Source organism: Drosophila rhopaloa, unplaced genomic scaffold (assembly GCF_018152115.1).
Source record: "Drosophila rhopaloa isolate 14029-0021.01 unplaced genomic scaffold, ASM1815211v1 contig_2, whole genome shotgun sequence".
NCBI classification, from domain to species: domain Eukaryota; kingdom Metazoa; phylum Arthropoda; class Insecta; order Diptera; family Drosophilidae; genus Drosophila; species Drosophila rhopaloa.
The window spans coordinates 9663597-9690406 of record NW_025335083.1 but is presented as its reverse complement, the minus strand read 5'-3'; the positions used below and the strand labels follow the sequence as shown (position 1 = coordinate 9690406).

The 26810-nt window shown below is 37.8% G+C and overlaps 2 protein-coding genes across 4 annotated transcripts; one reads left to right on the top strand and one right to left on the bottom strand.

Annotated features, from left to right (window-relative positions):
- Positions 1-210: 210 nt before the first annotated feature.
- LOC108044968 (transcription factor HNF-4 homolog) lies at positions 211-26395 on the bottom strand. Of its 3 annotated transcripts, XM_017124140.1 has the most exons (8): positions 25372-26395; positions 20261-20418; positions 3215-3665; positions 2344-2840; positions 2102-2239; positions 1802-2038; positions 1080-1727; positions 211-809 (listed from the first exon to the last, which is right to left on the bottom strand). In XM_017124140.1, the coding sequence occupies exons 2-8, from the start codon at positions 20352-20354 to the stop codon at positions 763-765; spliced, it is 2112 nt and encodes a 703-aa protein (XP_016979629.1). In that variant the 5' UTR covers positions 20355-20418; positions 25372-26395; the 3' UTR covers positions 211-762. The 3 variants fall into 3 exon arrangements, with proteins under 3 accessions (XP_016979629.1, XP_016979628.1, XP_016979630.1); XM_017124139.2 differs by lacking the exons at positions 20261-20418; positions 25372-26395 and adding an exon at positions 13638-14625; XM_017124141.1 differs by lacking the exons at positions 20261-20418; positions 25372-26395 and adding an exon at positions 4745-4937.
- On the top strand, positions 21799-24143 carry LOC108044969 (catalase). The gene is made up of 2 exons (XM_017124142.2): positions 21799-22813; positions 23271-24143. Exons 1-2 carry the CDS (start codon positions 21974-21976, stop codon positions 23949-23951), a joined length of 1521 nt encoding a protein of 506 aa, XP_016979631.1. The 5' UTR covers positions 21799-21973; the 3' UTR covers positions 23952-24143.
- Positions 26396-26810: the final 415 nt, after the last annotated feature.

Genomic DNA, 26810 nt, shown 5'->3' with positions numbered 1-26810 from the left:
CCATCCTTTTAATAGTATAGTTAAATAGACACCTTCATCTGTTTTCACTTTCATTTCGTCCAGCAGCATTTAATCTATACTATAAAAAGCTACATACCACACAATTTACCTCTTTCAAGATTACCTTATAAAACGTGAAGATTGAAAAACAAGATTACCATATGTATATCATATGTATAACTTGCAGATTAAAAGACAAGTACCAAATGATTTAAGTTGACATTCTCCAATTTTTATTTTGATTTTGTGTTTATTCATTCAGCCATCTTAGAAATAGTTTGTATATTATACATACTCATATAAAAATAGTTCTTTGTTTAACATTAAATATATATTACACTTTCAGCGCATAATCTAGACAACACCCTAACCTAAAACAATATATTGCATGGCCTATATGAATGCTTTGTGATCCACGCACAAGGATAAGATAACCAAATAACCAACAAACTCAGTACATGCTAGATGGTGTATATATATATATGTATAAAATAAACTTCTTGAGCAAAATATGACTCCAAAAATAGATTGGAACTGCATTAAACATTTAAAAATTAAGCAACAATTTCCAAGATACCTACTTAAGGGCTAATAAAAGTATCAAAATGGTTCAAGGCATAACAATTAAGTAAGTTCATTTTTAATTTCATCTCCGTGTAACACTTGGTGGGGAGTACAGCAAGAGAGGGCCTGTATGTGTGTGGGGTGTGTGCCTAAAGGGTGTAGTGTTGCAAACTGTATATTGCACCGATTATTATCCGTTCAGTAGCCAGTTTCTGGCTCCTGTTTCAGAGTCATGCGACAGGGTTCTGAAAAGGTACGAAAACATAAAAATTAGTACTTAAAAACACATTTTATACCTTTTTGTTAGTCAGTCATAGCTAAAAAAGCTCCTGTATGTCCTCTAAATGAGTGACAATTAAACCCGTTCGACTTTTACAGACTTCGAGTTATAAGAGTTTTACATATTAAAAAGTCCGAACAAATAGAGAATTTTAAAGAATCTATATGCACAGCTTTGACTAACTTTCAAGGGATTTTAGTTAAACAAATTTCGCCCGTTTTCCTTTGCCACTCACCCATTCCATATCCAGCGGGAGCAGTGAGCAGCTCCGGCGCTCGGATCTTCAGTGGAGTGCGCCGCAGCAGCTCCTCGGCGCTACTGCCCTCGCTCCGATTGTACTCGTTGAGTGTGATGTCGGCGGGATTGCGAAGACCCATACCGCCACCAGCGCTGGCCACTTCGACCGGCGAGGGGACCGCTCTTTGGTAGGGATGCATGCGCTGTGGACTGTGCTGCGATGGGATCGGTCCGGACCGACTGCCATTGTAGTGCTTAACGGGCATGTCCAGGTAGGCGCTCTCCTGCTGTTGCTGCTGGTGCGACGCATGTTGCTGGTGCTGCTGTTGTGACTTTGGGCTGTTGAGCGGGGGCGAGATCGCGGCCGGGGCAACGGAGGCGGGCGCAGAGGAGGAAGATGAGGCGGCTGCCGTACTGGCTGCGTAGGCCCGGAAGGAATCTTCCGCGCTGTTTGCCTCGATCAGAGCCTGGATATGCTGCACCTCCAGGTCTAGAGCGTGCGAATTCGGGCCGCCAGACGAGGATAGTGTGTCCAGGGAGGAGTTAACCTGACTGCCACCCTCCATGTTGCCTGGGTGGGTTGGACTGTGATAGTCATTCGATTGATTGGGCGGCGACAGAGGTAGAGGATTGTCGGCTAACTCTCCTGCAAAATCAACACAAAAATAATAAATTAATAAATTATTTCGAATATATTCTGTAATATTAATATGGACGCACCTCCCAGTAACATTTCCTGAAGCAACGAATCGATGTGGGCCACACCAAAGATCTTGGCAAACTGGATCTGCTCGATCATCTGCCAGGTGATAGACTGCAGAACCGGCAGGATGAGCAGGATCTCGCCAAAGCGACCGCGCGACTCGTATTGCCGATCCGAAATATAGTCCTCGAGATTATTGAGTATCTGATGCCGAAGCGATTTGATGCGATGGGGTTCATTTAAACCCTTGGCATCTATAAATGGTTTATTGTAAATTAATAAAAAGGTCCTAATGGATAAACGTGGGGAAAACTCACTGGGATCGAAGAATACCAGGGCTTTGATACAGGCGAATTCTGTCTCATCGATGCCCACATCCTTCATGACCGTCACCAATTCGTCAATTATGCGGGCGCCGATCCGCGAGATATCCAAATTGGGTGACACAAGGGGATCTGCAAGGGAGAATTATAAAATAGTTAAAAAATGTCTGTATATAGGTTTGCAAATGTAGCCAATTTTTAGAAACATTCCACTTATTAATATATGGTTAACCCACCTGGACAGTGTCTGGTAATCACGCAGTTGTTGCTCAGCAGCAGGACATCCTTAAGGTGCATCGAGCGACGCGACAGGCCGAGGAGCAGGTGCTCGCCGGCGTGGGCTCTTAACAGGGCCACTTGGTCATCCAGTTGCAGCTCGTTGAAGGCCGGAATTTGCTTGGCCCACTCCACCAGGGTCAGCAGTTGCTGCTTCATCGACTCGCAGACGTCATTGATGCTGGCGAACTGCTTCGTGGAGAGGTCCTCATTTATGTTTGGCTCCATGGCAGCGCCGGCCTTCGACTGGCGCGACTCATTCTCGGCCTTGACCAGTGAGATCACGGACAGCCCGTTCCCCGGATCCGGGTCGTCATTGGAGGTGCGTCGGCAACTGATCCGGTCCCGCTCGTTCTGCACCGCCTCCTTTTTCATGCCCGCCTTGAAGCACTTCCTCAGCCGACAGTAGCGGCACTGGTTCCGTTTGTCCTTGTCCACTACGCAGTTCCGCGAAAATCTGATAAAGAAAATTTGAGTTGAGTAAGGAGTTAAGGAGTACAAAGGAAGCATTGCACTTGTAATTTTGTGAGAGAACTTAAAAAGACCACTTTTCTGCAATCAATTTTTTTTTATTAAATTAAATTTCATATTATAGTTAGGAATTAATCAACTGAATTAAAAAAAATTTGGGATTTTTCATTCATAGACTCGGTGTTTGGGAAACTTCTCTAATACTTTTAAAGCCTTATGCATTATGTTTAGTTTAAAGTCTAACTAAAATATTAAAACTTTATTTATTCACTTGAAAAATAAATTTTTTAGCACTGTTTTATAGTTTTTTCCTCTGTTTGATAATGTATTGCATTAATGGAGAATATATACTTAACATACCTGCAGGTGTACTGGTGGTTCTTCCTAACACTCCGTCTGAAGAATCCTTTGCAGCCATCACAGCTCGAGGCCCCGTAATGTTTCCCCGTGGCCCGATCTCCGCAAATTGCACAAACCGTTGGCGATTGCTGCTGCTGTTGCTGCTGCTGTTGGTGCTGCAATTGCTGCTGACTGCTGCCACTTCCGTTTCCGCTTAGGTTGTTGTTTGGCGAAAACATGCTGTTGTTGTTATTGCTGCCACTACTGGCACTTCCGCCTCCTGCGCTGCCCGCATTGCCGTTTCCGTTTCCGTTGCAGAGCGCAAAGTTCTCGCTGCTCTGGTTACTACTATTGCTCAATCCTAATCCAACGCCATTGGGGCTGAGGGCGTGGCCTATCGGACTGTGGGGCTGCGAGGCAGCAGGATACCCAGAGGCCAGGGCATCCGCATGCATTATATGGCTCTCCGATTCTGCAAGAAAAGCGGAGATAAATGGCAGTTAGTACGAGGTTAGCTAAAACTTTCTCATAGACTTAGAGACTCTCTGGTACATTTTAAAACTTTAAACTTTAAATTAAATTAAACGTTTGATAGTCTTCGTCTAATTACCGAAAAAGTTAACTGTAATTAACCCTTTATTTTTCTTAATCTAATGAAAATAACGTAGCCTTTAAATAAATGAAATATTGCTATCAAGGACGCGGTCCAATAAAAACAAGTCAACAGAAATGTGTGACTCCTAAGATATGTATTAATTTTATTCTTTACATTATTATACAAAGGTAGAACGGTTAGCAAAATAAATGTCCCGTCATGGTGAGATCCACAGTTTTGTAGCCTCAGGGGCTGGGCATACACGCACAGTTTTATACGTTGCTTGTGCCTACGCAAATTCCTCTCTGCAGTTTTGCATCTACTGGATAGGCTGATTTAACTGCACTAGCAAACTTTGCACACAAACAGCAATTAAAATCAGGCATAGGCACCAATTTTTGCACAAATAGCTACGGGCGCATTTATAGCACTACTTAATAATTTATATATATATTTTTACTTAAAATTTTGGGTATTTTTAAGTGAACTCTTGTGAAAGATTTTCTGTGAATTACATTTTATAAAAAAAATTTTAAAATTGTAAGTTTATGATAGACTATGAAGGGTTTAAAATACATTTTAAAAAATCTTGGAACCTAAAAAAAATGTATAAATTTTTTTATTTTTTGAATAAATTTAAACGCCACTGAAAACCATCGTATTTGCAGATTATTTGTTATTTTCCAAGTAAAACAAACTTATGTTTTTAAACCAAATAAATGTGTTAATAAAAAAAGTGAATGGATATAAAACCAAAAGGATTGTCCTTTTAATATGAAGGTATGAAAATACGTATTAAATATGAATACCATGATCGAATGCTTTTTGGCTGCTTTTATTTTTACCGCAGCTGTACAACGTACGATTCAGGGGTCATTAAGTTGGGGTTTTGTAAAACTAGCGAAAAAATCGCGCAATGGCAACAAACAGAAATGGCAAAAACAACAACAACAGACCGTCACTTGAGGCAGTGCGACTGGCGCTGCTGTCGCGCCTGCGTCGACGCCTTCCCACTGCCTCTGCTGCCGCCGCTGCAACTGCGATCCGCCCACCGCCCACTTTGCCACGCAACAGAATGTTACCAACGGCGACGCGATCGCGACTAGAAATTTTAACTCTACCGGACTTGCGCACCATTTTAATGCAACTGATTAATGAAAAAACACACGACTCGACATTTTTTCAGTCGTCGTATCGTATGTTGTCTTTGCACCTCTCTCGCTCTCTCTCACTCTCTCTGCCACTGTACAGTGGGTGAGAAAGCTCAAAAGTAAACCATACTATTTAAAAATATTTAAGAACAATCTTTGCTAACATTTGGTTTTCCTTTAAAATTTTAATAAAAGTTATTTCTGAATGCTACTAATTAATTTTACTAAGTTTAGACATATAATAAAACACAATGTCCTTCGAAAACTTCTTTTTAACATACCAGAAAAATAAAAATAAAGTTAAAAGGTTATATTAAGTCTATAACTCGAAGTTTCCATGACTCGAACATATTTTGGTGGCAGATGGTGGTTTGAATTATGGAAGTTCGACAGCATATCATAAAGATACTGTGATTTCGAAATTTTGTTTTAAGGTTTTAAGTTCCACTGTGCGCTGGGGGCGAGTGTGTGCGTTAATCGACGCTTAAATCAATTCAACTGTGTTTGCATATCTCGCTCTTTCTCTCCCCAAAACCAGACTTGGGGCTCTCACAAATACAAAGGAACGCAGTCGCGGAGATAGAAATTCACTTGGTGGAGAAAAACAACAACAATAACGACATCGGCCAAACGAATAAACAAATAAATAAATAAAATGTGTAGAAAAAAAAGCCGGCTTTAATTTGGACATCGTTATGAGGGATCGCGTGTGTATGAGAAAATCATTTGTGGAGACGGAAAAAGAGAGAAACTAGAAATACTTGTAAAACGTAAAAGAGGAAGAGGCGGTTAAATAGTAGTTACTTTAAATAAATAACAATAAAACTGCTCCCACAGTGGGTGACAAGTAAATAATTTACAAATACGAATCTAAAAATGCATTGAATTTAAAAATCACACTGTTTCTAATTTATCCTTAAATGCGATCGCTTTTAGGATTATTATTTATTTTTAATGTCCCAAGGAGTGTGATTTAGGTAATTTGAATTAGATTTTCGATTAGAATATTTGTAAAATTATTTTGAATTTTGACTTCTGTAATCAAGTTTAAAACATTTAAAAAAAATAATCGGAGTATGAGTATATATGTACCTCTCAATTAATTCCGCTTAATTCAAAGTCTTATAAACAATACAAGTACTGTGATTATTTTTAAGCGAGCGCAGTGGGCGGGATCTTACAGATTTTCCCCTATTTATCTTTTAAGTTTTCATTTACTGGGAATTTGTTTTCAGTTAATTGATTGGCAAACATTTACAATTTTAATAGACTTTTCATGATTGCACTTCAAACAGCAAATTACCCAGTTTGTTTACAGATTCTCAGACAGTTAATCACGGCACTTCGACAATTCCGATCGACACCTACACATGTACACCTGTACATCTGAAATATATCCTCACCGCTTGAAAACCCAACTCGAAATAAGAGCAGGCACTCGACTAAGAGAAGTTTAAGTAAAGAACCTGCGCGTTGGTATTAACTGCCAAAACTTCTTATCTCCTTGTGTATCCATAGGTGTGCTTTTGTTGTTTTATCACAGGCTTGCGTTGTTGTTTCTCCAGCTACACAAACGAGAAATACACGGAACAACAACGAATAAAAAAGGTAAATAAAAGCATAATACTTGTATACTATCATTTCGCGCATAAAACTTTCTCGCCCGTCGCTTGCTATCCCTGTCGCACACTACTGCCATCTCACTCGCACTCTCCATGGGTGGGGAAAAACAGGCCCCGGTGTAAGTTTTTTATATTTTTAGCCAAGTCATCGTTAGAGTTCACTTTTTTTCGAGCTGCGTCATCGTTAGTATTGCAAAAATGTTGTTGGCGCTTCTGATGCCCCACACTGAAGTGGGCAAATCGTAATCTGAGATTAAAAATATCGGATTCTAGATTCGCACAAAATTTTTGGAGGATTTCTTATGCGTATTACCGCAAATAGTTTATGGTTCTTGATAAAACGAACAAGTTGAAAAACAGCAATTGAAAATATACGCACATAGATTTCACTTTTCCTGATAAGAAGCTACAAATAGGTGTAGCCCCTTGAGATTCGCACAGAACCATTAGTACATATGAATATTTTTATCTTTGAACGCTATATTGTATTTGTTTAATTAATATGCCGAACACAATATTCGCCGCTCAGCGGGCGACAAGCCCCCAAAACCCAAAAAAAATAAATAGATCTAGAGAGCGGTTCCGAAATGAGAGAATAAAGTATTTCGCGTGTCGGCGATAATTTTTGTACTAATGGATACATAGCGTCCCATAGCATACTCTCTTCGTCTCTTAGCTTTTATAAATAAATAACAATATTTACGAAAATAAACCAACAGTTGATTGTTGTTAAACTCATTCTAGGACATATAATAAAACCAACGTCAATAATTGTTTAAATAATTTTAATCGAAGATCTTTTTAAATTCGCGATTGTTTGGATTTATTATTTATAACATTTCGCTGCCTGGTTTTTCTCTTAAATGAATGACATTTTTTTTCATATATTATAAATATACGAATCCACATAAGATTACTCTGGCAAAAATGAGATGGATGGGAACTTTGTACGATCTACGCAAAATTTGTATTTTTTCGGAGAGAATTTTGTTGTTTACCAGATCGATGTGTATTTTTAAGAAAGAATATTATGTAAGGAAATATATTCTTAAGAAACTGGTATCAGTTGAACTAACCAAAGATTTTGTAAAAACCAATTTAAATATTGTGAATCAGTTAAATAAATATTAATTCAATAAAATTCATGGGTATATTTAAAATAAATTTTCGATTACGTGTTCATCTATAATAGATTTCTAGGCAGCTTTTGTGTGAATAAGAGACTTTCCGTTGGCATTAGTCAACCATTAGTCACAAAAAACAATGAAATTTGATAAGAAACATGCTGTTTCCAAGATTGTGAATTGTAAATGAACTTCAAATATTATCCACGTTATCCTTCCAGCAATTAGTTTTAGATCTTCATAAAAATTTATAAAGGAATTTTAATTGACACATAAAAGTCAGGTTGCCAAATAAGATTTTATCTTGAAAATGTTTCATTATATGTGTAAAATACGGCTGAATAGCAACCTTAGTTTTCATAATAGACCTTACATTACCCGCACGTTCACTGATCTTGATTGGGAACACACATGAAGTTAATAGGCTAAAAATAGCTATGATAATACCTAATCATTTCGATTGAAATGAAGTGGGTGCTCGGTTTAGGGAAGTCTACAAAAACTAAGTCTTGAACTCACTCACATGCACAGATTGTTGAATATATACGATCGAAGAGAGCAATTTAGCAAAGACCTTAATTATTGTTTTGTTTTAACAGCAATGCGAACGACTAGCATTAGCCCACATAAATGTGTAATTTTGAAACCCCTCAACCCCATCTGGCGGCACACACATTTATAGCCCCCAATCGAGCTATATATTCCATATAGCCTCTTATCGGCGTCGCAGCGCCGCGGCAGAGACTCAATAACGTGCCTAATGGCAGCGAAGCGCCCAACCGCTGTTGATAGCACACATGGCGTATGATCAATTTAAAATCGGCCAGCGAAATGAAAACACTGGAAATCGAAACCGAATCCGAAACAATAGCTGCACACACGTTGTTCACATGCGACAAGAGCAATTAGCAAAAATGGAAACAAAAATCGAAGGCAGGGAAAAAAAATTAAAAATGAATCAGCGAGATATCAGTGGTACTGGTGTTGATATTTATATTCTTGTTTACGTCCATACCATCTACATGAAAAGGTATGGGGCTACCAATTGGAACAATCGCAAATGAAAAAAATCAACTTCATATAAACCAATGAATTTATGTCGATTTGAAATTTTTGTAATCTTATATATCAGGTTATATTCTTATCCGTTGATTTACCTATTATGTTACTATATATGGGAGTCGCCTTCGCACTCTCCCAATGCCCATCGTTAATAAGTGTCCACTGTGATTCATTTACCACTCTTTCCTATTGCAGCTATATGATATATTTTTTGGACATTTACTCTTCCCGCGTTACAAACATCTGACCAAAATTATAATACTCCCTGCAAGGGTATAATCATAACTTTTTGAATAGCTTTTAAGTTTAGTTCGTTTAAATTTAAATTGCATGTCAGAGATCAAATTCAATAAATATGCGTAAGACGGACGCCGCCATATGTTGTCTAATTGCCAGGTAGAAATCTTGCTTAGAAAGCAAACTTATAGGGGGTACATATATAATATTATCAGTAACTTGCGCAGCTGCATGCACCCACCCACGATTTGAGCTCATGACAACGCCCAGAAGTGATGCAACTGCGAAGGTTGTTTGTTTCATCCCTTTAGAATAGTTGTCGGGGTGCCGATAGTTCCTTGAACTTGCAAGATTTTAGTTTATTACGCGTCGTAATTGCATTTGTAATTGCAGGGAAACAAATTACATCTACTAGAATAGTCTTTGCCTCCTCCTGTAATTTAAGCTAATGATCTTGACCCAACCACCAAAAGGTTGTATTTAATGTTCGCGAACTGCAATTATATTTCGTATCCGACAAACAATCCACCATAAATATCGGATGGGCATTACCAGAAAACTGAAAATCCAACTTTAGCATTGCATAACAAAGGGAAAAACAGGGGGAAAATTTAAAGACAGAGTTTGGATGGCGCAAACACTTGTGGGTGGAAATATCTATGAAATCACTGCAAATATTAACCTCAGCTCAAAACGTTGAGATCATCTCCAGAAAGGTTTGTATTGATCTTTATAGGATGGTATTCGCACTCTATCGCGAACTTTGCTAACGATTCCTTAATCGTTAACTGGGAATTAACTCCCCACGGATATTTACCCTGGACATTAGAAATTGTCAACTTTCCATTATTTGTGCGAAAATCTATCGGAAAGCTTAACTATTGCGGGTAAATATTGTTCAACAATTGATAATACCACACTGGGAAAAATCAACCCTACCTAAAATACAAAATATTAATAGTATTTATTTAAATTTTAAAGTGTTTAAATAAAGTGTAGTCCCATTTCTGGACATTGTTATCTTGTTATTTCTTTATTGCCATATATCTTTTGAAAACAATGGAACAAAGAATAAGATTATAACATTTAAATGTATGAAACGAACATTTTTTCATTGATTTTTTTTTCTGCAGTGTATAGCGGAGTGGATTATAAAAAACGGAAAAGCCCTTGTGTGGTTGTGAAATAGTTTGGAGATATTTGCAAGGCAAATATAGGGACTGTCCAGACTTTAAGGCTTTTCCAGCTAACCGAATGCGATCATTGGTTTAAGTTGGGCTAGGTTAGGTTATTCGAAAATCTAACGATCGTGTTCGGCCATCCAGCCAGTCAGACTTCCCGCCGTTGGCCTGATCCAATTAAAAGCGACAGCGGCTCGTAAGATTCAACTTTTTTATTGGCATTATCATTATTTTTATGACTAATAATTGCGCTCATATTGTCTATAATTAAAATACTAAAAACGTCTCAATTAAATTGTTATTAACAAAAAGGCAAAGCGGCAAGCAGCCGCACACGGACCAATCAAACAGCAAAACGACAGCTAAAACTATTGTATCTGTGTATCTGTATCTCGAGACCTGATGCTGAAAGTAAAACTTCTCGCCTGGTACTTAGAATCGAGTCAAGTGTAATTTCCATTAACTATGTTTGTTATGGTCGCCGTGTCCGTCTGGCCTCTTAATTGGGCGCTAACGTGTTTCAAATACATTTGTATCTCCAAATAGCAAATAGCCGCCCGCAATTAAAGCAATCCTCTCCTTGAACCGCGTATCATGACATTTAGAACTTGACTGCGCCAAGCGCTTGTTTAATTCACCCAAAGCTCAGCTCTAAATTAAGCGTCTTTGATTTGATCAGCTTCTTATTTTGCCTAGATTACCTCCCAAAGACAGTCTTGCCATTGCCCTTTTAAGATGCAACAGGTGCCAAAGACTACGTATACTATTATACTATTAATTAGCATACTCAGACTCTTTCTTCCAGCGAAAAGCTAACAGCAAGTCACGGTGACTGGAGCAGTGATTCTGACCGTGTGAATGCAGTGATTAAAAATCCCCTAAAGATGTTTTTATTAGCACTTCTCTGAATGGGATATTTTAAAGAGATAATGCAGCTTGTCAGCATGACCAACGAAATTGTGTTGAAATGGGTTGAACATACCCCAAAACAATATATACATTTTCAGAAAAGTTATTCAGAATTTTTCTTAACTCAAAAAGTTTTAGCGGGTTTTTAGTGGCACTATATTCTCCTAAATTAAAACATTTCATTCTATACAAGTTATTCATATTGATATCAAATAAAATTTGCATGGTTACAATTTTCTTTTTCTTTAAAGTGCTTGCCGAAAATCTAAAGATAACACTCTTAAATATTCTTCGTACTATTCAACAAGTAAAAACTTTCGATTTTTGTCTTATCTTTTCTGGTTTTCGGGGTTTTGAAGTGTTGACACTCAATCAGACTCAGTGTTTCCAGCTTTTTGACAATACTTATTCGATAACAGCGGGCTTCTGTAGATGTGAATCTCGAGTGGCCTTTTCTTACACATAGCCATATGCATAAAGCACCGGCAAGTATTTCCGGTTAGATGGCAGTCATCGGAGAACTAGTGATTAGTTCAATAAGGTAGCTGAATAATTGCAAGAAATTAAGTACAAATCGCACCTGTAGTTAAAGTTGAAGTTGTTTCTCTTGTGACCGCTGTTTTTGTTGAGAGGTTACAAAGTTTTTATCCCCCTTGATCAATTGCAGTTCAAAGGGGCTACTTATATCAGTAATAAAGGTATTAATAATTTTAAGGTTTAAAAGTGACTAAACGGCTATTGATAATTAACCCAACCAGTCGTGTGCGAAAATAACATAGGAAAACGTTTAATTTCGGCTGACTGATTTGAGGCTGGTACTTTAGCTTGATAATCACATCTCACTCTCCCCAAATCTCGCGCACCATTGATGAAATAAACAAAAACATGTATTTTAATGTTATTAATCCCAAATTTAATCACGTATTAAAATCGTATAAATTTGTTCTGAACAAAGAAAGAAATGTTATGACTGTAAATTTTAATGATCGCATCTTTGAATACCCTTGGTTAGAAAAATAAAATGTTTTGAATTTTTTAAACTACACTACCAAAAAATGTATTTGTTTCTTATTATTATTTATTTTCTTCTTATTATTTATTTTAAATGTTCAAAGTAAGCTTGCTAGAAAAAGAGCGAGAAGCTAATAATGTTCACTTTATTAGATGGATTCGTTGAAAATATCTTCTTTTTTTTTAAATCCACAACGCAAGCGAACTAATTTTGTTTGCCGTTGGCTTTTGTGACTTTCTCTGTTTCTTGGCTGGTGATGGAATCTTATCGCCTTAGATGAACGCGGGCAGAGAATCATAATCGCTGATAAGAATTGCAATAAAGTTGTTTTTATGGCTCAGCTATATGTGATAATGGCCCCCGGGTGCCTCGATAAATCCTCCACCCCCAACGAATGTCTTGCTCATGATGGCCTCACTTATCTGATGCCAGATATAGCCAGAGATAAAACCGCATATCGGGAATGGGGCAACGAATTACAGTGCAATTGTTTTTTGCCCCTCAAATCGCAAATCGATAGACACATAATGAGGAGTGATCTGGATGAATTGTGTCGCCTGATTTTGGTTTAAATTATTTGCGATGTTGTCATGGACACAATTAAGTGTATCTTATCAGCGGTGTTCAACTCTGGGAACGAAACACATTGCAAAAATGGCCCATCAAGGCTAATAGATACCCTTTAAGAATTAATTTCTAACTAATTAACATAAGTGTATTACTTGAAAAGAGTTTTTGATAATTTGAATTTAATTTGTAAAATGGAATTTCCTCTGACGAAATTGTATTATATTTAATTTCAAAAACTTCGCCCCTAATATACCCAAGTGTACTATAAGTTTTTTCAGATTTACAGAAAATTTTCTCAGCATGACTCGGTGAAATTTAAGATTGTAGGGGTATTCCTGCAGATTTTCCGACTAATGTAAGAGTGTTTTCTATTAATGTAGATGATTGCCAAAACTGCCCGTTTTAAATTAATTAACAACAAAGATTAACCCCCATAGGTTTCAGATTACTTTCAATCACATTAATCTTTTTAATCTCTAAAGTAGTCCATTAATGAAGTACACAGGATTATTCTTGCCAAATATACTTCTAAAAACTTTCTGCTTATTTTTTACGATCGCCATTAAAATTACTGGTAAGCCATTTATAATTTCTGATTGTCATTTGCACATAGTAAAAACACTCTCTAGGCCGTAGTTTGGAAATTGAAAAGCTTACTTAGTAGACTAGAAACCTTCTTGAATATTTTGAATTTATTTTATATTTTCTCTATTGTGAATGTCAAAATCACTTTGTCTAAAAGGATGGAACATAATACACTTTTAAAATAATTATGCATTGCTAAATAAAGTAATTATTACATGTTATTATTTTTTAGGCCTTATGTAGATTATGTAGGACATTAATCCATTCTTATTTTTTTAAGATTCTGTGTTTGATTTGCCTTCTTCTACTTGTATACAAATTTTAGAAAGTAGCGGGTATCTTATAATCCTTTTTTTATTACTAATAGGAAAATATTTCCTCCAATTTCCCACTCACCCATAATGTGCAGAAGATTTTCTTCCAGAAGGAAAGCATCGTCGTAGCTTGAATTGGTCAGATTCTCCGTTTTCATATTTAGCAAACTGGGCAACATTGAGGCATACATTTAGATTGCGTTAATCTCTGCTGATAGTTCACGTTTTGAAATTTGATTTATACCGATCCGGTTGGAAGCAATGGATTTCACAAAATGTGTTGGAGGCGCGGGACTAGTTCCTGGTTTTGGTACGTAATAATGAACACCCCGGGTAAATATTTGAAAATCCTTCACACTCTTTGGCAAATTGAGTTTTTCACAAACGGTTGCTGCTTTTGTCGCTGCTGCCGACTTTGTTGTTATTGTTGGTGAACATTTTTTTTTTATAATTCTCGCTTTTTTTTTTGTTTTGCTGCTTTTATTTCGAGCCAGCTAAGGTGAGGGGCCAGAGACACACTTAAGTAAAGTTAAATATTTGCACAAATTAAAACCGAAAATAGCTGAAGCAATGAAAGTTAAGGAGCGAGGGAAAACGCGGCACCGTCGAAAAAACCGAAGCGAACCGAACCGTCGGCAATTGGTTCGATACGATATATATATTTACATATGTGAGGAGTCGGTCGCATAAATAAATAATGCACGATACGAACTGAGCAGTAAGTGTTAAATGTTAAAAAATATCACAGTCCTTTTGTGGGGGACGAATTGTTGACGAATCCTTTTTAGGTGCTCTTGAATATTTTTTCAGTGGCAGGTAGTGTTTTTATTTCTTTTTGTTTGAACCCGGCTTGTTTGTTATGCTTTTTTTAGTGGGTGTAGGGAGTGAGCCTGCGGTGCCTGTCGGCTGTCTGTATTATTACCGCCTAGTGCAAAACACTGACTAAACCTCAAATAATGTTCTCAACACGTACTAACTGTCTTAATATTATTTGTTGTAGATATAGAAGCCGACGGCCCCGACGAAGCGACAACGAAAGCTTTGGATCGTTCGGCTGGCTCGAAGCTGACCGAGCCCAACGATCGTACAAACTTTAATAAATATTATTACTACGGCAGTGGCTATTCTGGCCGTTTGTTGTTGGCACTGTGATTAACCTTATTGCAGCCGGCAGTCGTCGTCTTGGCAAAATTGTTAACACTTCGGATCGGATCGCTCGGATCGGCCTGCATCGCTTTCGATCGCCCCGAATCGGGGGCATGCGCAGAGGATCGACGTTGCTGCGACCGAGTCGAGTCGAGTCTTATCAGACTAGATTAAGCGGATTCCGCTCACACACACTCGCACACTGGCCATATAATTCAAATGGTTTAATGGCACACATAATAAAACCATATCTGTGTATATATTTGCCTTCGGCTCTGTGTGTTTTTGGGCTTTCATTAAAATAAATAGTTTTTATTGCTTATTTTTGTTCACAGCTTCGAAGATTACCAAAAGTTGGGTACTCCGAAAAAGGTCTTATCACGATAGATGAAGAAAGGTGCTATTGAATTTCGGGTTCTTATAACGTATTAGGGTTCTATAAATATATGAAATTTATTACAATGAAAATGGGTTTTAATATGTTATAGTTGGTAAAAAATTCGTAGAATTTTAACGTATTAAAAAATTGCACAGAGTTATCTTCAACATGTTGCTGTGAGATATATCTCATACTTTAAAGTCGTTTGCGTAGTTATTATTTAATTTACCATATACTGCAACTTTTGAAATATATTAACAAAAGAAAATGATCATACATATTTTTAAACGAATGAACATGCAATTAAGCACTGTTCAAGAACATAATAGGAATATAATCTCTGAAACGCAATCATTTCTTTATAACCCAAATTAGAAAGAACAGTAATCATTTGTTTATAAGATGACTTCAAATTATGTTGGAAGAGGGCTTTAATAAGTAATAATCGAAATTTAGGTCTTTACAGTTGGTCTCTCTGTTTATTAATCTGGCAAAAGGGTAAATTCTTTAAACACTTGTAGGATTGTTAAACAATTGGAGAGCTATTTACCCCTAGGTGAAATGTGTTTCTCTAATATGCTATTTGTAGATCACTTCACTTTCAGCTTGGCAAATAGTCAGACTGGTATCTCCGTAGTTGCTTATCAAAGCCGGAGCTGCAGCCTCGTCGCCCCAGACAGAGCGAGAGAAAGAGATAGACAAAGAGCGAGAGAAAGAGATAGACAGATAGAGGGGGAGAAAGAGAAGGAGAGAGGGGTGAATATATAGTGAGGCATTATAATAGGTCGTTGTTTCTGATGATATTGTCTTGGCTGAGTCGATTAGTAAGCGCCTTAAGCTAAGCCGTTCAAGGCACTCGCTTCTCCGTCGCTTATCAGTGATATTCTGAAAAACAGTCGGAAAATTCCGAGTTTCCACAGACACTAGCAGTAACGATGAGTGAAAAACCGATGACGGTGACAGAAGGCTCTTCAAATGATTTGTTTGGTTTTTCGGTTGCTCAGGCCGCAGCGCTGATTGATACTTCTGATTCAATTGAATATAATTTGCTGTCATTCAACACCATCGCATGCACAATCGCAGTCAGCTGGCCAGCCGTACTTTATACGGCGGAATTTCTGTGACGAAACGGAGCTCCACGACAGCCCCAGTTGCCCCCACTCATGGTGCACTTTGCTTCATTCCATTCCATTCCAATCCATTTCGAATGCCGCCCGATTGGCGTCATCATCGGACATCATCGCGGCAACAGCGGCTTTGCGGAAACTTGATATAATTATGATGTGGCGATTCTGCTGACAACAAAGGGTTTGAGGTGGCTAATTGCCATACGCAGCGAATTTATAAATGGTAGTGATACACCCCAAAAGATCTACTTTTAGCAGTTCTATCAGTCTTGGTTTTTAGATTTGTCATCAATGATATGTTCAGCAATAACATGTAAACTAAGGTTATTCATAAGTTTTTTTTTAACGACCAAGCCTTAATTTCATTTTGTTCAACTTTATAAATAAAAATGTGAATTTCCATAAGTGTCTTTCTAAATTCATTCATATATTAAATTATCACGACCTTATTTTCCATTACAAGTAAATTAAACTGCTGTATTACCCAGCCAATTAAATCACGTTTTGCAATATTTCAAACTGATATGTTTTTCATATTCAACCACAATTGCGATCAAATAAATATTAAACTGACACAAGCTGTCTTTCTTGTTAAACACAATATACATAAAATGTCTTTTTTTCAGAGAAAGAACTGAATTTAACATTTTTTATAGAATATAATTCACTTATTCTCACCAAAAGTGCAGATGCTTTTGCCTCTTCCGCTCCATCAATGATGCAAAACATCATCTGGACGAATTCTTGAAATGGGGTTGAGAGATTGCATTAAGTGCAATTACAAAATATGTTTAGGAACACCAATCTGTAATCTGTGTAACTATATGTAAACGCGCGATCAGGACATGACGCATATGTTTTGGTTTGAATGCAGGGCCCAACTGATCCGATGCAAGTGAATCACAAGCACATACAACAAATGTCCCCACAATCGGGAATCCGAATTCGAAACCAGCAACTCCAACAGTTGCTATCCGAGAGATACGTTTCCTGGGGTGTGGTGGTGATGAAAATATTGCACAAACATGGCAAGGGAAAAACATCAGTAGAAGTGGAAAACAACGGCGAAGCAGATAGAATTGAAATAAAATGCATGTCATGTTCGAGCTGATGGCTGTCGCTTTTCCCGGCCACATGTGGCGTCCCTTGCCGGTTGCAATTTCCAAGGAATTATGAAAATTAGCCAAGCCAAATGCAAACAGCTATCCCCGCACTTTTTGTTTTCTTTCACTTGCGATCTTCTGGTGCTTCGTTAAGTGAATTTTGTGCGAAACTTATTATTTTATTTGCATACATTTTTATAGAGACAACACAACACACTACATCGAAGAATGAACCGAGCACTCGGCCTCCGTATCCATGGGATACACATGTGATTTGCATGTGCGGTTCGTCATCGGCTTCATGATCATGATCACTCGTTGTCGGCTGACTCGATGGACTGCCACATGAATGCAATGATGACGATAGCCAGTAATGACGATTATGGTATTCATAATGTTTGACTGCAATTTACTATTTACACTTCATTTAGCGGCGACAACTTTAAGTGAAATGTGTCCACATTGGCTGAGTGGTTTGCTCGCTTTCCTGTATCTGTGAGATACTCGGCGCGGCGATCTCCTGCGTGAAACAATAAGATATAATAAGCATCGCAATTGAATAAAGCGCCCGCAGCTCCAGCTAATTGGAGAATTAGCTCAAGTGTGAGGATAGTTCGGACAAGTGGATTGTGTAAGGAGCGAATCTCGGGAATGGGTTCACTGAGGACTACTACACCCGGCCACTCGACTCAAAAAGCTTTTCCCTCACCACCACGGAGTAATGCGACTTGAGTTCCAAAGATTTACTCACTATCTTGGTCAGCAGTTTATGGTACACAGAAATACTTAGTAAAAAATATAAATATCTTGGTTTGGAAAAGATATAAGAAAATGCAATAATTTTAATTTGAAAGAAATGGGTTTTGAAGATTTATTTAAACAACCATATTCATAGATGTTTTAAAAATGTATAGTAAAAGCAGCGAAATAATCTTCTCTTTCAGTGTACAAATACACAGATATCAGATTTTCAAGGTTTCTAAAAGATACAATAAATTGTTTTAAGCAACAAAATATATTATATAAATGTTCTTAGTTGTTTAGTCAACCAAGCATAATAAACTTCTCTTTCTTTTTAGTGAAAAACTTGACTGTTAGGTCTATATGAAAACGCAATTTCTGAATTCCCTTCAATTCAAGAAACCTTTTCGAAACCCACTTCTTGGCAATAGTTTTGCATTGGCCGTCTTCCATGTGGACATAAACAATATGAAACTGGCTTATCTGGCGGTCCCTCTCAGTTTTCATTATCCCAGATATATATTTATGTATATATGCTTGACAATTGCGAAACACTTCTAGACCTCAAGCAAAGTGACTGACTTGTTTACTTTATATCACATGTGACGCAAGGCACTTCTTGAATTATCTACCATGGAAATTAATGAATGTCTAAAGCGGATATCATAAAAATAGGCACAGCACAAGAAAGATATATTTATGTGGGTTATTTCGTTAGTTTTTGTCTACCATTGCGGCCCAACCATCTAGATAGCGGAAAACAGTCTTTTTAATTATTCCGCTTGACCCAAAACGAAAACGAACCAGAACAAAATAAAAAGCCTCAATGAATCGAACGACGGAGATTTGCGAAAGCCGAGCCGAAGGCGAATGCAAATCAATGGAGTTCGCGTCTGGGCGATAACCCCCATATCATATCAGCAGTTCTGTCTGTCTTCAGTTTATATACCATACGGTGGTTCGGGCCCCTGAACCTCTCCCATGAATAATACCATGGAATTACAGGAGGCATAAATATAGGTACGAATTTGCCTTCAGCTGCGTGTAAAAAAGAAGTAAATGCACTCGTCGTGACATCGACTAAGGTGACACAACCACCATTCGAAGCCCGAGCTTAAGCCATACACAGCCAGGCTGATCGTCTCTATAAATATTCAACAAGTATGGGACCGGCTTGTAAGCTGGGTGGGTATATGTATATAAGTCCCAGTACTTAGTCGCTCTGTGTGTTTGTCATTGCGCATTTTTAACCCTTTGGGGTTAAGTTAAACATTACGATTACGTTTCACATCGCTTAATTTTTGTGCGCGTTTCCATTGTTTTTCACAGCCGTATTCGCTGGCATTCTTTTGCCATCTGTGTGCCGCTTCAATTGTAACTTTAATTCCATCATCTGCGGTTGCAGCAGCGGCAGCGCCAGCAAATTTTCCTAATCAATAAACAAATTATAAACATTTATAATGATTGCAGGCAGGCAGCTTATCGGTTGGACAGCGGTCTTATCAAGGCCAGGGCGCTCTATTTATAATACCACTGCCGGACTCTTAGATTCGGACATGATTTTGCTGCCACACGTGGCACGTGTTGAACGGGTTGTCCGCATTGGTCTGCACGAAAAGGTTTGACTGTTTAAAGTCATAAATAGTAGCGTATCGTGAACTAGTCACAAGTCAACTAGTCACTAGTCAATAGTGAAATATAATATACTATGACAATTGTTTTTAAATCAATTGTGTTTACATTATTGTATCTTACAAATTTATATTTCCCTTAATTCGATCGTGGTTACAATTTTTCGAAAACACATCAAGATAAATTATAAATTTTAAAATGAAGCGAGAGAGATACATCTTTGAACATAATTTCAGTGTATTGGATAGTTATTTAATCCGTTGCTTATAAGGTATTTTTACATAGTCTGATTTAGACGTTTTGGCTTTTTTTCACATTTGGTGTAAGCACCTGTCCGATTTTTGATTTTACACACAACTAGAGTAGCCACTTGAGATATTCCACAATCAAAACTGATCTCAAATGTCAAAAACTCAAGAAATTAAGACTGTGAAAAGAGGCCCTATGTTTGATAGTGTACAGAATTATCAGAATTATAAAATATAAATAAATTACAAATAAAGTCATAAGACGTTTGAAGAATACCTTTAAATGATATATTTCCGGGATATTATTCTATTCAATTAATTAAACATACCAGGTTCTTGCAACTCCTGCTCCATTTCCTCCACCTTGTTCACCTTCATTAGCTGCTGACCATCCGAAACGCTCAGGTCCTGCGGATGCTTCATGGTATGGTGACTTTTTATGTACAGGCTGGTCAAAGAAATCCAATCACATAGTTATAAAGTCAGTCTGAAAGTGGAAAGGGAAATCGATTAGCTGTCGTATATCAATCTATTGCTGCCTAAACCCACAACACATTAAAGTTTTAATGATGGGCCGTTGCTAATCAAACTGAAGTATCGCCTGTAAATCTACAAATATATGGGTGTATATGACGTTAGTGCACACAATGTAGGTGTCAATTCGAGTGCCCGACAACCAAACGCTTTTCATTACAAGTCCCCCATCGGATATTTTTGTAGGGAGGACTCATTTGTTTTATGATCGCATATCAGCGATATGCCAGACACACCTGTACTAGGCTTCTATAAACCAAAGCCACACTCCTCCGTCAAATATCAAAAATCTCAAAAAATAAAAGGTAACACAAAACCCCAAAAAAAATTCCCGAAATCATAATCTTCAATGCTTTATTGTCTGGCCCATGGGGCAGATAAAAACAATCATTGCGGCAAAAAAGAGAAGGTGAAAAAGTGGTTAAAAAAAAAATTCACTCACCGCCGATAACGCTGAAACAAAAAAAAATGTCTGATTATCAGACATTTATTGTTCCTTCTGGCCATTTACCATTATGTGAATTTGTTTTTCTCGCCCGACTTTTTTGCGATTTTCGCTCGAGTGCCAGAACAGCCGATAAGCCCCATGGCTCTACGAGTTCTATCCCACTGGTGATATTCCCTCGTGCCCCCGTATCTCCCTTCAATTTCTCTTCCCTATCGCTTATCGTGGTGCTACTGACGCAGACCCCCTCGGATGTATTGTCATTTTGTCACCTTTGAACCCTCGTGACTGTCGCGATCTGCTTGAAACGCCGCCAAAAACAAAAATCATAAGGCCAAACTAAATGAATAAATTTGTATCTCAATTTTCGGGGAAATGTAGATAAACGTAGCCTTAGAACGAGAGCGATTACTTATCCATTATTCCACCTTGGTATTGAAAAATTCGAAGACAAAACGACCTAGCTTTGTTTTTGTGTTTTTAATTAATTAATTAACCTTCAAATTATATTTATCGAATATTGTCTTTATTTATAACATTTGACTTATGATATAAAGATTCATAAGGAAGAAATGGCAGTAAACTTGGAGAAGGCAATATATTTAACACTGTAGTGGACCTAAAGTTGGTTTTTTTTAAATCGAAAAACACCTTGGGGAATTGGGTTTGACAATGTTTAATACAATCCGTTCGTAATTCTTAGGGGAACCTTTTACTGATTATAAAAGCACATTTAATACTATTAAACATAGCATGGTCACATTGTAAGATCACATTTTCTGGCAAATTTCTTTCGTTTTATACCTAAATCTGTATTTGGTCTACATTTTCGTATTCCAATAAGTTTAGATTTTTGTGTATTCCATACTTTGTCAAGTCTTCTGAGAACTACACTTCATTTCAAGTTCACACATTTGATCGACCAGAATCACTCAAAACATCCTCGTTTGCTGTTCAAATCAATTGTGAGAAATATTTCTCTAGATTCTCTAGACTTTTTTGTTTTGGAAATTTAAAGATCCAAGTTCTTCTCGCGGTACCATCTCGATTCCAAAATTTAAAAATGTGTTCCCGCGATCCGGCCTCCAATCAGTTGATCGACTACAAAAACAACGACTCCGAGGTGCAGAAGGAGATCACGACATCCAGTGGGATTCCGGTTGGCGTTAAGGATGCTGTACAGACGGTGGGTCCTCGGGGTCCGGTGTTGCTTCAGGATTTCCAGTTCCTCGACGAGATTATGCATTTCGATAGGGAGCGTATTCCTGAGCGGGTTGCCTATGCCAAGGGAGCTGGGGCCTTTGGCTACTTTGAGTGCACCCATGACATTTCCAAATTCTGTGCCGCCACAATCTTCGATAAAGTGAAAAAGCGCACAGCCATCGCCATGAGATTTTCGGTGGCCTGTGGGGAACAGGGTTCTGCTGATACAATTCGCGAACAGCGTGGATTTTCCGTTAAATTCTATACAGACGACGGCATTTGGGACATCGTGGGCTGCAACATGCCTGTATATTATGTGCGGGATCCTTCGCTGTTTCCCAGCCTAATCCATGCCCAAAAGCGCAATCCGCAGACCCATTTAAGGGATCCCGACATGTTCTGGGACTTTATGACCCTCCGTCCGGAAACGCTGCACGCTCTGCTCATGTACTTCAGCGATCGGGGAACCCCCGATGGATATCGCCACCTGCACGGGTACGGTGTTCACACCTATCGAATGGTCAATCCAAATGGGGAGACCCAGTATGTCAAATTTCACTTCAAAACGGATCAGGGCATCAAGAATCTGGACAGCCGACGATGTGACGAACTAATGTCCCATGATCCGGATTATGCAATCAGGGATCTATATAACTCGATCAAGAAGGGAAACTATCCCAGCTGGTCCATGTACATTCAGGTAGGAATATAAGCAATTAAGAGTCGTTGGTTAACTTTAGTAATCGATGGATATAATGGTTATTTTGTTCGTATATGTAAATGTATGCAAGTCATAATTGCCCGATAGGTAGCTATATATAAGCTATAACCTATTACTTCTATTACGATAACTATTTACATAAAATATAACACATCCGTTCTGCTACAATTATTATTTTAAAATAAATTAATTATAATTAAAGTGGTATAAAATAGATAGCTTTCAAAAACTAGGTCCAGAAATTATATATACTTGCAACTTGGGTATGAAACTAAGAATATGTAGATATAAAGGCTTTCTTTAGAAGAACAGAAGACTAGACTTCTTTACTATATTCAAATCTTGTTTAGAGTAAACAAGTGTAAATTGTATAAATTTAAAAATATTTACGACTCTATTACTCTTACTCTTACCTAATTCGAAATGAAACCTACAGGTAATGCTCAATGAGGAGGCTAAAAAGTGTCGTTTCAACCCGTTCGATGTGACCAAGGTGTGGCCCCAGAAGGACTTTCCCCTGCTGCCGGTTGGCAAACTAGTCCTCGATCGCAATCCCACCAACTACTTCACGGAGGTGGAGCAGCTGGCCTTCAGTCCGGCGCACATGGTTCCGGGAATCGAGCCGTCGCCGGATAAGATGCTCCAGGGTCGTCTATTTGCCTACGGAGATTCGCAGCGCTACCGCATGGGCGTTAACTACATGCAGATTCCGGTCAACTGTCCGTACAGGGTCAATGTGAGGAACTTCCAGCGGGATGGTGGTATGACGGTGACAGACAATCAGAGCGGGGCACCCAACTACTTCCCAAACTCGTTCTGTGGCCCCAAGGAATGTCCCCGGGCTCTGGCCCTGCAGACCTGTTGTCCTTTGTCCGGCGATGTCTACCGATACATGAGCGGCGATACCGAGGACAACTTCAGTCAGGTCACCGACTTCTGGACCTACACCCTGGACAACTGCGGCAGGAAGCGACTCATTCGCAACTTATCCGAACACCTGACCGAAGCCAGTCAGTTCCTCCAGGAACGGGCCGTGAAACTGTTCACCATGGTGCACTCTGATTTCGGCCGACTGATGACGGAGGCCCTGAACACGGCCAGAATTTCCAAGTTTTAGGATTTACCGCAAAACTTTCAAGTACAATAGTTCAAAGATTTTATAAAATATGTGGGGTACTTTGGAAAATTTGTGTTACAAAAATTGTATATGGTTTAGAAGATTGAGAATATTATTAAATGAGAAAATACATATACTGAATTGCCCAGAAATATATATGGATTCTGAATATAGAGGGTCCTATTGAATATCTTTCAACTGTTTTTTATTTGTTTAATTAATTATTAATTCTTGGAAATTATTAGGAGTTAAAAGAACTCCACTCGGTTTGATGGCCACATTAACTTTAATAGCGGCATGGGGTTTACATTTTCTAAATACATTTTGTTCAACTTGACCTCGAATATGAGTTTATAAAATGTTTTTTAATGTTTAATGCTTTTTCTAGCCAATCTTGGTTCAGCTCTATGCTTTGAAAGATAAAGCTAAACTAATTTGAAAATTGTATATGCTTTCACACCGAATTCACCTGCATACTTTTGGGAGTTGACCTTGGCTGCTGGCAAATTATCATTTACCTGGCTTATCTGGTTACCTAACTGATCTGTTGGCTGTGATTATACAACCCGGATGATTATGCCCTTTCGAAGACCTCTCCGCACCGCCACCCATCGAGATCTGTCATTAGCTAGCCGCTCTGTTTACATGCTACTCACGTGTCTGGGGTTTCTGTACTTGATTGAATTAACCCAAGTACAGCACAATCCATATTTATTGGGATATTTCATTAAAGTTGTACAATCTTAATTGCATATAAATTTATTTTCAAAGGTCACAAAATATGTACTACTGCTTCCAACTAAAATATGAGAATGTTTACTTCCTAAGGAAATAAATGGTTTTCACTCTTAAAAAAACAATTTCTAATGTTTAAAAAAAAAATTAATCTGAAAATATTTCAATATCGATTAAGTTTTTAGGAAAACTTTAAAACTATTGCGAATCCTTCAAACGAACAAGACAAACAGTCAACTTGCTAACCCCAAATTCTTAGCTTGCTTTGCACTTTCTTATTATTTCTTTCATTTTAAAACTATCATTATATATATTGAAAATGTAAAATGAAAATTATTTCTAAATTTCATATTTTTTCATCTAAATAAAACTATTTTGTATCGTTTTCAAATGCTTATACTCGGCTTGACATAGTTTGTAAAATCATGAAATGTATTTTTATATTAATAATAATTAATGTTGTATAGGGATAAAAATTCTTTCTTTTTTTTTAAATTTTCATAAAATTTGGTTATCTTTCCACTTTTGTAACGCACTGTACAGCGCACCCTTGATATAAAACCGAAAAGCTTGTCCAACTCGAATGTTTTGCAAATAGTAAATAATCGGCGGCAAATGTAGTAAACGTTGCCAACTAACTGGTTAAGCGACTTGAGCACAGTAACTAAGAACACAATAAACTTACTTAAAGCTCAATGGCCAGACGAAGTTCTTAGCTATATTTGTTGCTGTTATTGTTGTTTGTTTAACTGCAGGGCTTTTATCAGCGAATGTTGTTGCTTTTTGAGTTGTTTTTGCTGTTGTTGTTGAGTTGACCGCATGAATGAAAGCGAATAGGAAAATAAGGCAGACACACACTTGTTGATTTCTTTATGCGATTTCGTGGCTCGTTATAATTAACGTTTCTCCGTCTTTTTATTATTATTATTTTTGTTTTCTTTTTGGCACTTTTTGGGGGGATTTTGTTTGGCTTTTTGGTTTTTTATTATTGCACTTGTTGCCGCCGCTGTGAAATTCATCTCGGGCGTTTTTAATGAGTGACTTTTTGCAGGCCAGTTGTATAACTAACCGCACTGCATATTCATTTATATCAATCAAAGCGGAATAAATAGCTTATAAACATTGTCTTTGTTTTTGCCTTTTGCAGTTGTTTCTTCCAACGTCACTGGAATTCAACTACGGCTTCGCTGTTCCGTTACAAAGCGCTCCTCTCACTTATCACTCTCTCTCTCTGTCTGTCTCGCCTCTTGTTCTCTTCTGTTGACTCTCCCTCTCTTTCTCACACACACACCAGAAGGCAGCTGTTACGTAGTTGTTTTTGCCAAACAAAAATTCCGTTTGCTTTATAAGTTTAATATGCATTAATTGCATAAATTTAGAGTTTCTTAAAGAGGGCGGGGGCGCGAATGGAAAACTGCAGTTGATTGAACCCGTTCAAACACACACACACTCGCACACCCACGTTCCAATTGGAGAATGGAAGAGTACCCGGCGCACCGATTGACAATTTCCGACTGAAATCAAAGTCGCCAAAATCGAACGAAAAAAGGGGTAAAAATATACGAAAAAAAGAAACAGTGGAAAACGCGTGAGCAAAACAAGCCGCAATATTATCACATTATGTTGCTAATATTCTGTTTGACAGAGTTTGAAACGGAGCCACGCGAAAATAGTAACAAAGCGATTTTTCGAGAGTGAGAGTGCCATTGTGGGTGAGTGCGTGTGATTTCTATCACGCCAATTTTTAGCGATCGCGGGAGAGCGTTGCCAGAAGGGAGAAAAAAGCGCCGATCTGGTGGCACTGCTTCCAGATGATTAAGCTTTTTTGACATTCCGAAAAGCTTACAGCAGGCGCGAAATTCAAATGCAGAAAACTCGCACATAAAAAAAACTAATAAAACCGTAAAGATTAACAGTACATTATAAGTTTGATAACTAAAAATGATATTGTTATTTTATTGAAAATATAATTATCGAAAAACTAAATTTATATGTTTACTATTTTGTTAAAAATATACTAAAAAACTATAAATAAAACAGTAGGTAGTATTTTAAATTCACTGACATTCAATTCTAAAACTAAATAAAGTAGAAGTTTGGCTGAAAAAATATTTTTCCAAATTA